At 43.1% G+C, this 13218-nt stretch overlaps 1 protein-coding gene across 4 annotated transcripts in view; it reads right to left on the reverse strand.

Moving 5' to 3' along the window:
• Positions 1-13218, reverse strand: part of sulf1 (sulfatase 1) — a 99089-nt gene that overhangs the window by 11134 nt on the left and 74737 nt on the right. For all 4 annotated transcript variants that reach the window (XM_017453218.3, XM_017453217.3, XM_047150194.2 and 1 more), the window contains 10 exons: positions 12559-12710; positions 10677-10846; positions 7046-7196; positions 6794-6969; positions 6551-6679; positions 6185-6241; positions 4859-4994; positions 1333-1543; positions 615-870; positions 12-108 (listed from right to left, as the gene is read on the reverse strand). In XM_017453218.3, coding sequence (XP_017308707.1) covers positions 12-108; positions 615-870; positions 1333-1543; positions 4859-4994; positions 6185-6241; positions 6551-6679; positions 6794-6969; positions 7046-7196; positions 10677-10846; positions 12559-12710 — 1535 coding nt within the window. The remainder of the gene's footprint in view (positions 1-11; positions 109-614; positions 871-1332; positions 1544-4858; positions 4995-6184; positions 6242-6550; positions 6680-6793; positions 6970-7045; positions 7197-10676; positions 10847-12558; positions 12711-13218) is intronic.

Below are 13218 nucleotides of genomic sequence, written 5' to 3' on the forward strand. Positions count from 1 at the left end.
TAACTGCTTACCTCCTGGTCGACAAAACTCTTGTGATCCTTCCAGGCTTTGGAAGACTGGTAGATCTCTCTCTCACAGCGCACTGTGTCATTCAGCAGGATGTAGCACCTGGTAGACAGCGTTCCAGCAATTAGCGAGAGGAACAGAAACGTTATACGTATACATAACGTACAGCTAGTACATTTCGCCTGCTAACATTTTACTACTATACTGAATACAAAATCTTTCCTTTCTATCCATCTCTCCCTCGTATACATACATATACATGCATACATATTTACACACATACATCTCTCTAGTTCATGCTCTCTCTCTCTACCTCACTCTATCACTCTAGCGTTCTCTCACTCTAGCGCTCGCGCTCTCACTCTAGCGTTCTCTCACTCTAGCGCTCGCGCTCTCACTCTAGCGCTCGCTTGCTCTCTCACTCTAGCGCTCTCTCACTCTAGCGCTCGCTCGCTCTCTCACTCTAGCGCTCGCTCGCTCTCTCACTCTAGCGCTCGCTCGCTCTCTCTCTCACTCTAGCGCTCGCTTGCTCTCTAGCGCTGTAGCACTCTCTCTCTCACTCTAGCGCTGTATCTTTAACTCCAGGGCTTAAGAGCTTTTCTTCTTACTTGTGTGTGACTTTGAGTGAATTGGGGTAGCCAACGGCGTTAGTGTCATCGGCAAGCATCTCCTCTGAAGCGTCGTCTGACTCCAGATTAAAGTCAGGGTCAAAGGAGGTATCGGGCTCGTAATGGCGCTTGCTGACTGGCCGGGGCTCTGCAGCCAGTCTGTCGTCCTCCTGCAGGTCCACGGCGTAAATCTCACCCTCGAACTCCACCGAAAGCGAGCGCGCGTGCCGGGTGTGGACGAAACGTGGCCTGTAACCTGATCAGATGAGATGTTTCATTAAAATGCATTTTAATAACTGCCATATTCATTTTAAGAACCAATAAAAAATTTTTTACTCCGTTTATATTAATATTTAATAAGGAAAAGCCATTGAAGCTGAGACATATCACTTTGTATTCATCTGAAAGATCATGATTTGCTTAAAAATCAAAAAAGAATACAAAACCGACTGGTTCTTTACGCGTTGCTTTGTTGTGCATACTGCCATTAGTCAGTCAATAATGCCAGTTTATTAAACTTTTGCAGAATTAAATATATAATTAATTGGTCATGCGAGTTTTACCCAGCAGATGGCAGCAAAACATCACATTTCGAATAGTTCTGTAGTACCGTATACAGCACAGCGTAAGAGCTGTATAATAAAAGCAAGCTCCTAATTTCATACCAGTGTACACTCTCTGTATTATTAGTTATATAAGGTTGTTTAAATTTACTCACGCGGTCTGCTACTCTGCGAGAGGTGTCTGTGTGCTCGCCGTTCGCTCTTTGTCGTTTTATACGCCCGGTCTTCGCAGTGGCACTCTTTTCCCCGGGCGCCGTACGAACGCAGTCTCAGGCTGCGTGCCCTCTTCCTGGATGCAGTCTTCAGGCTTCCTTTACACTTCTGCAGGCGCCACTTCCCCGTAACGTCCACTACGCAGTGCCATTTCTGTTAAACGCAACAGCACTGATGTCGGTAAATGAGGTAATAATGTCAGTGGGAGTTCACCGGTTAAATATCTGTGGTAATGACGGCAAAGTTCGTACGTTCGAATCCCAGAACCTCAGAAGAGTCACTGTCGAACCTTAAACCCGGATGAAAACTGACAGGACGGCAACCTGCCTTTACAGTCACTAAGGAGAGCAGGCAAGTATGATGTACACAAGTCTGAGGCGAAAAGGGCGTTGGAAAAAAAGAAAAATCACCGTAAAATAATTCCATAGCTTCGTAGTAGACGTTGGGATTTTTTTTTTGATTCCCAAACATTTCATTTGTATCCAGTAAGTCCATTAAGTAGTATTCATAGATAATCAGACGATTGAGATGTCATATTTAGTAATACTTTTGAGAGAATGAAAGAAAGAAAAAAAAGAAGGAAAAAAAAAATCTGTAAAAAGTTATTATGAAGACAAGAATTTATTTAACAAATTGTTTAAGTAAGGAATAAATCGTGAGGGTGTGCTCTTACAGGAAAATAATCAACAGTATGACGCATCCAGATGTGAAGGAGTCGATTATTCTCCTGTAGAAGCATATCCGGAAGTGTTTTATTTGCCAACAAACGCCATTTTTATTGATTAAAGAACGACCGTCATTTTTTTATCCGTTTATACACTCAATAAAAATGCCTCTTGTTCAGTTGAATTAATCAGAACGAGCTAAAGTAGCACCATTTTTGAACATTTTGCCACAACTCATGTTCAATCCAGCTAATATATTTAAAGCTGAAGTTTACTGAATTCATTTGTGTTAAAACGACACGAATCGTTTTTGTTGACATAACTAACTTGGCAGTGGAGCTGTAAGTTCCCAGCATGCTTTGCAAGGGACCGCATTAGGAGAGTAAATGTAGGGATTAAGTGTTATTTTATGTGCTTTTCGGTAAAGGGAAAGACATGTTGGTGTTTAATGTTCAGTTATGTTGGATAGCTGAAGGAGTTTCTGTAATGTTTTCGAATTTTGTGCTGAGGCGGTGAGCACTCAGTGATCTATAACACCAGGCTTTTCTTATCTGATCATGATTATATACATTGGGTATAATGATGGATGAAACTGCTCGTTTAAAACATAAGAAAATGAATTTAAAAAAAAATTAAGTTGGACCAACGTTTATTACTTTATGTATTAAAGTCAATTAAACATACCAGAGAAAATAAATTTGACCTAAACCAACTAAACCGTGTTGAACCAACTAAACCGATTTATTTTGAAATGTGCTAAATTAAATTGTGGGGGGAAAAAAAAAACGTTCAATTAAATTAAGTAAGAGAAACGAATTCATTGTTTGAGTGTAGATCTATTTAAGAGATTGTCGAATGTCCACCAAAAAAATAAAAAATAAAATACATGGTACTTCCTGTTACCTCTTGCATTATAGCACCCATATACAGTCGTTCCCTCACTAGACTCTTTTTAGGTCAAAATTTTAGCTGTTATAAAATCGCTGACACTGGAGACTCCTTCCAAAAACGCCAAATAAACATCTCCTTACAGAAGGCTTTATTAAGAATGATACGTTTCCCGCACAATTTTTTTTATTTACTCTTAGACTATTTGGCAACCCCTGTTTAAGTAACTGTCACAGGTGCTGTCAAACTGTATAACGTTATATCTCGGACACGACCACAAAAGACTGTATAATGAACGCCATCTCTAGCGTTAAACAAATATTTATTACGAGCCTCTTTAATGAGCATTAAAAGCGCACGTCATGAACAGACGTTAAAAATATAATCCGGCTAGCGTGCAACGGCGAAAGGCCCTACGCTTCAAATCTTTCCCATGAAGAAAAGACCAGAGGCTAATGTGGTCGTAATCTCCAATCTCCAAAATGGTGTCAGTTGATGAACATACACTCTCCGGGACTCTCTCACAGTTCAAACATTTGCTCCCAGCTGTGGGAAACCGTGTCTGAACAAAAGGCACGGCCGTGCTCAGATTTCCTGCTTCTGTGCCCGCGGGTAATGCTCGCGTTAGATCAGACGGACAGACAGAAATAGTGGCTCAGGGATTTCTGTTTGTATGGCAGGTGAACCCACTAAAAGTACCTCCTCGCTTCTTACACACACAGTTAGACAAACTGTAATGCGTGGCCTACTCTACGGGATCTCGCACACACGCCTTCACGCTCCGAGTCTCCAGAATGACACGGAAATGCTAGTCAAGCATCCAAGTCACACGGACTGAAAGAAACTCTCACACGATACACAACCACACCAGGAGGAGCTTACACAAACAAGCCCCTTCTTTCAAATGGCGCACTTAAGAGAGCACACACACACACACACACACACACACACACACACACACCCCCCTCATTGACTTCACAGCAGGAAGTGGAGGAGGACAGCAGTCATCAGGTGAAGTCTTGGATTACTGCTGCTTCTTTTTAGAGAGCTTTTAGCTGCGGCTCGGGTCACATTCCTAGCGAACTCCGAGAGAGGGAGAGGGAGAGAAGCTGTCCACAAGCCCAGACTCGATGTCAGTGCCGGAGGTTTTGACTACATGCTTCACATAGACCATAACCATGGGGGGGGGGGACATAGTAATATGATATTAAGGTAATTAACCACCATATCCTTTAAAAACAAAAGAACCACCAGATCTTTATCAAGGGTGCCAATAATTATTAGGGTACAGAGAGTAGATATTCTCCCGACATCCAATAGAGTTTCTTTTCCACTCCTTCTTCGACTGGAGTGTGTGTGTGCAGTTTGCACACCTCACACCCAAAACCAGAACCCCTTTTGAGAACCTTTTTTTTTGTTGTTTTTAATCAAATTCCCAGACTGGGTGTTAGAGGCAACACTTAACTGAACTATAAAAGCGTGTCTGGTTCGCATTAACGCTGCCCTGGAAACCCAGGCTGTGTTTTAATGCTACCTGAAATTGTTACAATTTGTATTGTTCTGCTGCAATTTGCCACCATGCTGCTGAGGGTTAGCGGAGCAGGCGTGCTGCACGCTGGTTAATAGGCCACTGATGAAAGAGGAACTACGAGGGAATTAGTTTCACCCGCTAAGCACGCCAACTTCGAATTACACTTCAATAGCTGTAAATGGCAGCTTGGATTACAATACGGCAACTCAGGGGACCGAGTGTTGTGAACACGCTTCGCTGCCTTTTGGATGGGAAGGGTAGAGGTGCTGTTTTGAGGCGCTGCCAATTAATAAAATCACCAAGGAGAACGTAGTGAGCGCGGAACCATTGGAGTATCAAGCCATCAATGTAGCTGGGGGAAAGAAACAAAACAAAAACGCATACCTGTCCAGGTTGTTCACAGGGCGTTTGAAGCTCGGCCTGCTGGCACGCCTCTTTGACCTTCTTGTACTTGGGCAGATTGTTGGTATGCGAAGTGCTCACGCTGCTCGTGGTCTCTTCTTTCTTGCGCAGGATTTTGCTGGAACGACAGGAAGGCTTCGTGAGCTCAGCTGCAAGCTTGATCTGGCTGCTACAGTACACTGCGGTTATGGATGCCAGAGACGCCTGGTCATCACGCCCGGGTCAGTCCATCATCCCGAATCAAGCTCTCTCGCCACTCTCATCCAATTAGCCTCTCCTCTTAGTCAGAGCTCACGGAAATAACCGCTATGGTCTCTTGACACTAAATAAAGCTGTCTCAGCACTGAGGTACTGTGTCGACTCTTGGCCCGCCCATGTGCCAGGTCATTTTACATAGCTACGCAAACCAAAACAAAAACAGAACCGAACAATAAACCGACCATCTGGCCGGAGACCGCGGTCGTAAACCGAGCTTACGCGGATCGGTGCGGTTTTATTACGTCAGATTAACCAAGTGGTTAAAATACTAATCTCACGATTCATTAACCTGACGACGTTCACGAGCAGCTTACAAAAGCAGTACGGGTCGGATTTTACGCGCAGCGGTCGTTTCGTCACATGATGGGGCAGCCGGCTCTGATCGGCGGCGCTCTCCATTATCGCTCTGCTTCCGAAAAGCTTCCCGAGTCACGAGCGGACAAAGAGGAACCGCGGGAGACCACGAGCTTCTCACCGTGCGCTCGTTATGCACGCACGGTGAGGAGAATAGCCACACAATGAGATTGATGGGATTGCTGCGCTTAGGAGTTTCGCATTTCACATGCACTCCCCCCAGAGCTGGGTCAGTTCAGCACGCGATACATAAGGAGTAATCAAATTATCCACGGCACATTCTTATACATGTCTGGTAGTAACATCAGGGCGGAGTGACAGCTGAGAGAGTCACCTCGGGGTAAGGAGAAACCGAAGGGTGCATCTGATAGCCCTGCTGTGGTCCTCGCTCTACTCACGGGAACCCTGCGAGATATCTGAAGCGTTTAAGCTATCAAATGAAGACTTTTCATTCCACAGGTAATGCGATACAGTTCATGCCTAGGGGAGGCTGTGTTTGTGTCGCAGAGTTACCGGAAAAGATCGGACAAGTGTAGAGAATAGACTTAAACCCATCACTGGACGTGCCGTTCCCACACTAATGGGGACGTTAACCCCATTCCCAATATCCAATCGTATTCCAAGTATGGAATCAATAACTTTAGCTACAGTACTTTGACATAAATAATCGAGAACAGAAAAGGATAACGAGTTTACCCTCTCTCCACAAGGAATGTGTCTCTCCAGACCTTAGGTTTGCGGTTCAGCTTGAATCTGAAAAACAAAAAACCAAACAGCTTTATCAAACTCGTATGAAAGGCTCGTGTGGAACAATGCCATTCACAGCCTCTCCAAGGACATGGTTTTAAAATTCAACATATTTCTGAAGCATTTCACATAACCAACCAGGCATGAAGATCACACACGAGCACCACGCTGACGTTGCAAACGCTTCGCGAAACAAGTTCGGAACGTTCACAGATTCTCGTTCAAGGTTATAAATGACAAGTCCGTCCATAGTGTTGCCATTTCTTGCACCGGTAGGTATGGAAGACTTTAAAAGGTACTTTATACTACGCATACCTATTGTTAGTCTTCTCCTGCTCCAGAAGCTTCAGGATGGACTTGCCGTCCATGTCCGAAGGAGTATCCAGGCCTGCGATGTCCAGGATCGTAGGCGCCAGATCGATGTTTAAAACGAGTTGATTGTTCCTGTGGGAGCCAGAAACAACATCTAAACAAAACAACGCAACTAACTTACGTATTATCAGAACACTCTGCAGGCTTCTTCTCATCCACAATGTGATCAGTTCAATTTCAACTCACCTGGTTCCAGGTTCCACATTTGGCCCCCTCACAAAGAACGGGACTCTTAGATCAAAGTCGTACGGCATTGACTTCCCTTTGATCAGACCAAACTGTCCAATGTGGTAACCATGGTCTGCCGTGTAGATGATGTAGGTGTTGTCCAACTCTCCTGTGTCCACTAGTGCATTGTATATCTGAAGATATAGACAGTTCTCTTGAGGGCCCGCCAAGCATTTTGCACAATTTTACACAAAAATGTCAAAGACTAACCTTTTCCACAGAGTCATCTACAGACATCAGAGTCTGCAGGCGTTTCCTCTGAAGGAAGTTCGTGAACTCCATGTGGATGGGCTTCATGGGGCCGGTGTACTGCATGATCCAGTGCTTGTCCATGTTAGGAGCGTAGTTGTAACTGGGTGTGCTGTTGAAAGGAGTGGAATATATTAACTTTCCGCAAAGGGTGTTTGACATACACCTTCTTGCCTTTTCACGGGTCAACGTTAGTCTGTGTGGTTAGTAAAATGTTGTTTGCAGACTCATGGATCAGCAGTCCTAAAGTTTGCTTAAAAAAAATCCCCCCCCAAAAAAATCAATCCATTCTCTCTGCTAGGTATTATTTTTTTGCAGAACCTGGGATCGATCTCTTCTCCCACCGAGTTGAGAGTCCTTGGCTGTCTTCGAAAGGAGAAATTGTTTGAGCGTTGGCACATGCTTAAGAAAATGAATAGCCCTGCAGGCTCCGGCACTGAATGCAAGGTTTGTGACGAGCTCTGGGATGCAAACTCCAAGTCATTTGCACTTACAAGTGGGGAAATAAATGAGGGCAAACAAGTGGGAAAGTAAAAAATGGATCAAAAACGACTCAACAAGCCACAGGCTTGCTCATGTGGTCAGGTTCGCTCCTCTTATGAAGGACTTGGATAAACTTTGGTTGTTAAAGAACCGATCGAGAAACCAGTGTATTAGCCTTTCTTTACTGATCCATTCTCCCAGCCGATTGGTTGCTCTAAAGGTAGCTGTCTTGATACCGCCAGACCAAAGGTATCAATGTGGAGAGCCTAATTTGGCAAAAGTCATACTTTAGATATTTCACACAGTACCAAGAGTCTTAGATTTTTTTAAAAAATATTTTATCATCTTTTTTGTCCATCTGAGAGAATCCTTAAAAGGTTCTACAGCAGACTTTTAGAGAACCTTCCATGTCCCTTTAGGAAGTAAAGAACCCTTAACGATCCAAAGAACCTGTGAAAACCTCTTTCTACGAGCGTAGCATTGTGTTGGGGGGGTGTTTAAATTAGACCGCACGAAGAACCCAATCCACTCAAAAAATATTTTGCTAATGAGATCAACAACAACTTTCGCTTTTCGTGGGTGCAAACACGTTGATTTCCAGATTAGGTAGAGTTCCGCATTCCAAGCCAGTGAAATACGCACATGCTTGCAAAGCTTCTCAGACGTAGCTGCCGCGAGGAGATCGATAGCTTTGTTTGGCACGTTTCTGCCTCTTGATGAATGAATTGTTAATTTACATTCGACACCAAAAGCGGCAGACGCTCGTCAAGTCTACTTGACTGTTATGGATTTGAACTGTCGAAATGGCAGCACATTTATTTTCAAGTGTTGCATTTTGCCTGACATCTGCCTCCTCGTTCTGTTGGCTAGATTCTCAGCAACACAAAAAATATGCCAGTCATAGCAAACCCAGAGGCCTCCGTCATCCATTCTCAAGTAAGAGCTCATGCTAAAAATATATTAATGACTCCACGAAAAGGGTGCTTGGAAAAGAAACAATGCATTCCAAGCACCCCAGAAGGAACATGGTGAATGGATGGGCTGAATGATCTGTCGAGGGTCAGGAAGTCCTGTCGGAGTTGAAGGTGGAATAATGATAAATAGAAGTGAAATCCTGTCCATATTGGGGTTGTAGGATAGTTGGGATGCTAGCATCGATGACATAGCGGGCCCGTTGTCATAGTTCTCCATGTCGGAAAAGGATCTCAGCCCAAAAAAAAAAAAAAAAAAAAAAAAAAAAAAAAAAAAGTGTCTTGGTTCCGATGCTAGATCCGCAAGCCGGTTGCGGGCTTGGCACCAGAGCAGTGTTCCATAAAACATCTCCTCTGCTCATCCTGCGTGCGTGTGCCAAAAGTATACTAGGATTATAAATCATGTCAAGTTCGTAGTGGTAAAGTCATTTGCTAGAGCAGCATTTCACTCTTGTCATCTCCCTGAGATGCAAAGTCTCCTTTTAATAACATATGCGAGACCCACTGAGGAAAACAGAAACTTCCAGAACATTTACCTGTAAGTCAAATTAGCATAGGATTTACACACACACACACAAAAAAAAAAATCATTCAGCTCACTCTATTCTTCCCCAGAAACACAGGATTTGTCTTGCACATAACCTGCTACCATAAAAATGTACGAAATATTACAAATACAGTTACCGCCAATAATATTGGCACCCTTGGTAAATCTGAGCAAAGGAGGCTGTGAAAATGTGTCTTTATTGTTCAACCTTTTGATCTTTCGTTCAAAATATTCACAAAAAAATATTCTGCTCTCATGGATGTCAAACAATTGCAGACAAAACACCAGGTGTATCCAAAATAATACACCTTTGTTATATATAGGTGTGCAACAATTATTGGCACCCCTATGAATTCATATTGAGAAAAATATATATGAATTGCATTCCCATTGATATAAATTTTTTTTATTTATTATTTATTTATTTTTTAAAGTACACCTGGGTGACTAGGAACTGGAAATTGTTCAACCATGACTTCTCGTTTCACATGGCTATAAATACGAAGTAAGACATAAGCCAAATTCCCATAGATATTCATAACAGTGGGTAAGACCAAGGAATATAGCTGTGATGTGCGGCAAAAGGTTGTTGAGTTTCACAAAATGGGAAATGGCTATAAGAAAATAGTACAATCATTGAAAATGCCAATTTCCACCATCAGGGCAATATTTAAGAAGTTCCAGTCTACTGGACATTTTGTTAGGATACATGGAATCATGGATTCTTATCAAATATCAACAGATATTAAATGAAAACCTGACTGCCTCTGCCAGAAAGGTTTAAAATGGGCCGTGGTCGGATCTTCCAGCAGGACAATGATCCAAAACTTACATCAAAATCAACACAAAAATGATTTACTGACCACAAAATCAAGGTCCTGCCAGGACCATCCCAGTCCATTCACTTGAAACCCACAGAAAAACTGAAGAGGAGAGTCCACCAGCATGGACCTCGAAATTTGAAGGATCTGGAGAGATTCTGTATGGAGGAACGGTCTCAGATCCCTCGCCATGTATTCACCAACCTCATCAGGCATTATAGGAGAAGACTCAGAACTGTTACCTTTGCAAAGGGAGGTCGCACAAAGTATTGACTAAAAGGGTGCCAATAATTGTTGCATACCTATATTTAACACACACACACACATTTTTTATAATATATATATATATATATATATATATATATATATATATATATATATATATATATATATATATATATATATATATATATATATACACACACACATACACACACACATATACATATACACACACACACATATATATACATAAAGACACACACATATTTTGGATAAACCCGTGTTGCGTTTGCATTGTTTGATATCCATGAGAGCAGAATATTTTTTGCATCAAAAGGTTAAACTACAAAGTTTAACAGACAAACTACAAAGTTTTACACAGACTTCTTTGCTCATATTTACAAGGGTGCCAATATTATTGGAGGGCACTGGACCTAGACTCAACAAAAAACCATTGCCAGGAAGACTGCTTATTTCAGGAGACTGGACATGCATTCAGAAGACAGGACACAGGGTTCAGTGGTGTTCAGTAACAGCTTTAGACTCACATGTGCTGGGAGGCGTTGGGGAAGAACTCCGCATACTGGGGCGCCGAATCTTCTGGACCGTGGGGCGCCGCGTGACTGATCACCATCATAACCGGCCGGTGTGGGTACATGCGCTTCGACATGCGGAGGAAGTTGATGCTGTCGTTGGTAATCAGATCTGTGAAGTAGTCCTGGGAGGAGATTATTCAGAAACAAATTGTAAACAGTACAATTGCTTAGAAGAATAAATGTAAAGTCAGCTCTCTGAATGAATGAATGAATTGCGTTATTTAGAACTGTAACAAGACCTGTTAGCCTCAAGCCAAGTGTGTTAGCTCGGGGAGGCACAGTGTGATGCTGCGGCACATAATCGAACATGACACTGGTGTTAACACCAACAGTTGGTGGTGCACGAGGGGGGTCAAGGCTCCCTGCTAGCACACTGTTTTGTCAACAGTGAGGTCTTTCTTTTCCAGCTTTGAGGCCGACACTGGAATGTCTATGAGGTCTCTGAAGGTTGAAGGGACCTCGTGTGCCGGTGTTGAGCTTTAGCCCTTGTACTAGTTACTAGGCCTGCCCCTGCTACCACAAACACAAACAGCGCCTGGTGTGAGAGTTACCCAAAAGCCTGCTAAATCCCTTTCCTGACTTCGCCACGGAAAATAAAAACATCGTGTAGATTTTGGTTCAGCTGTAGGATCCCTGTGGGCCTGGATTTACACAAACGAGTCATGCACATCATCGTGAGAGTTACACTCGATGATGATCTTGGTGCTCGCTCACTCGCTTTCGGATTTCTCAGATGAATTAGCCTTGAGTAATGCATTTCAGGACGGATGTGAACCAGACATAAATAAATATCGCTTGTTCCGTCTCAAGACCGTGCGAACACTAGGACTAACTCATCAATCTCAGAAGGCAATCCAAGAATTCACTGGATTTGAGCTTGTCACGTAAATTAACGAGTGAAGAAAAAAAAAAGAATAAAATAAAATCATATCTCGACTTGCCTTATCTAACAGGAAAAGGTTCTCTGGAAAACTATTTGTTTTGACAAGCCGTGGCTGGTGTGGTTTGTCAAAAGATCTGGAATAAAAAGAACGTTCTAGGCTGTTAAACGATGCTCCGAAGCAGAGAGCTGTAACGTCCCAGCTGCTTCTACGAAGTCTGGACATCTACGCCGAAACAGATTAAAACGTTCCCCAGAACCACTAAGCCACAGAGCGTTCTCCAGAGCTCAGTGCAGGAACCTCTGGCCTCAGCCACCTCGCAGCTTGAGGGTAACTTTACACCTTGGTCTAACTAAACAAGCAAGTCGTTGCCATCCGAGCACCAGGCCAGACATTTATTTACCCATCAGACATGCTCATAAAATCGAAACCTCAGCTCAAATTCCACACAGGGAAAACTGTACTACTTTGGAAGACATTATTAAAATGATAGGTCTGAGAAGATCCATTCCTGACAGCTCCCTTTAACTTTAATCCGTCATTATTTTTTTTTTTTTGGCGCTTTGCTCATAATTATTGGTGTCATTTGCTATAATCTACATGGCACCCATATCTTCTAAGAAACCAAACACACACAAAAAAAAAACCCAGGAAAGCTGTGCCCCAAGGCCATTTCCACTCCGAGACCTGGTGGGGAACCATTTGATCATTTGAGACGGTGTCGCACAGATGAGGAGATGCCGCTACAGCTCAGAACATTCCCTTTAATTTAATCAGATTCCAAACGGTTTAGATCAACCTGGGATTACGAGCAAACAAACCCTGCAATTAGACCAGAACAGACCTTACAATTGGGCATGAAGTAAAAACGACGACGGGGGGGGTGACGGGATTACGAGCCCCCGCAACGTGACCGCGACAAAAGCTGTGAACTGAAACCAGCAGGCACGTACCTTGGCATAGTCCGCTCCGTGCTTCTCCTTGTAGCCGTTCCGACAGACCGTGTAATTATAGAAGCGGGAATTTTTGATGAGCCCCACCCACTCGCGCCACCCAGGAGGAATGTAGCTGCCGTTGTACTCGTTGAGGTACTTCCCGAAGAAAGCTGCGAGAAACCAAGACCCAAGCCGTCAAAACACCAAAACTATCATTACTGCATGTTTTTTTCATTACTTACTAGATTAGAAGTTTCGCCCGCCGTCTTACGGGTTCAAAAGAAAAGGCAGCAATTGAGAGCTCAGTTTCTCAATGCCTCCATTTTAATGGTATCCAAGAGTACTCTGCTTTAAAAAGTCTGCTTACGTCTGCCCTTCAGTCTTCAGATCATTTTTAAGCCGAATTAAAACACATCTTCTCAAGAGCTGGGCCAATCAGCCAGTCTGTGTAAGAAGTTAATTGCAGACTAACGTTCACCGATACTAGATGTAAACAGTTTCATCCGTCATCCTGTATTAAAAAAAGAGGCTTTTATTAAAAGCGCTGCACTGAAACAAGGTTCGGTTTCGCTCATGGAGAGGTCAGTGGGTGCGAAATCTGTCTTTTGGAATAAACATGAACCGACACGGCGCTGGGGTTTTACTGATGGAGGGTCTGAAATACTTTAAAAATATAGA

Source organism: Ictalurus punctatus, chromosome 23 (assembly GCF_001660625.3).
Source record: "Ictalurus punctatus breed USDA103 chromosome 23, Coco_2.0, whole genome shotgun sequence".
In the NCBI taxonomy this organism is placed as follows: domain Eukaryota; kingdom Metazoa; phylum Chordata; class Actinopteri; order Siluriformes; family Ictaluridae; genus Ictalurus; species Ictalurus punctatus.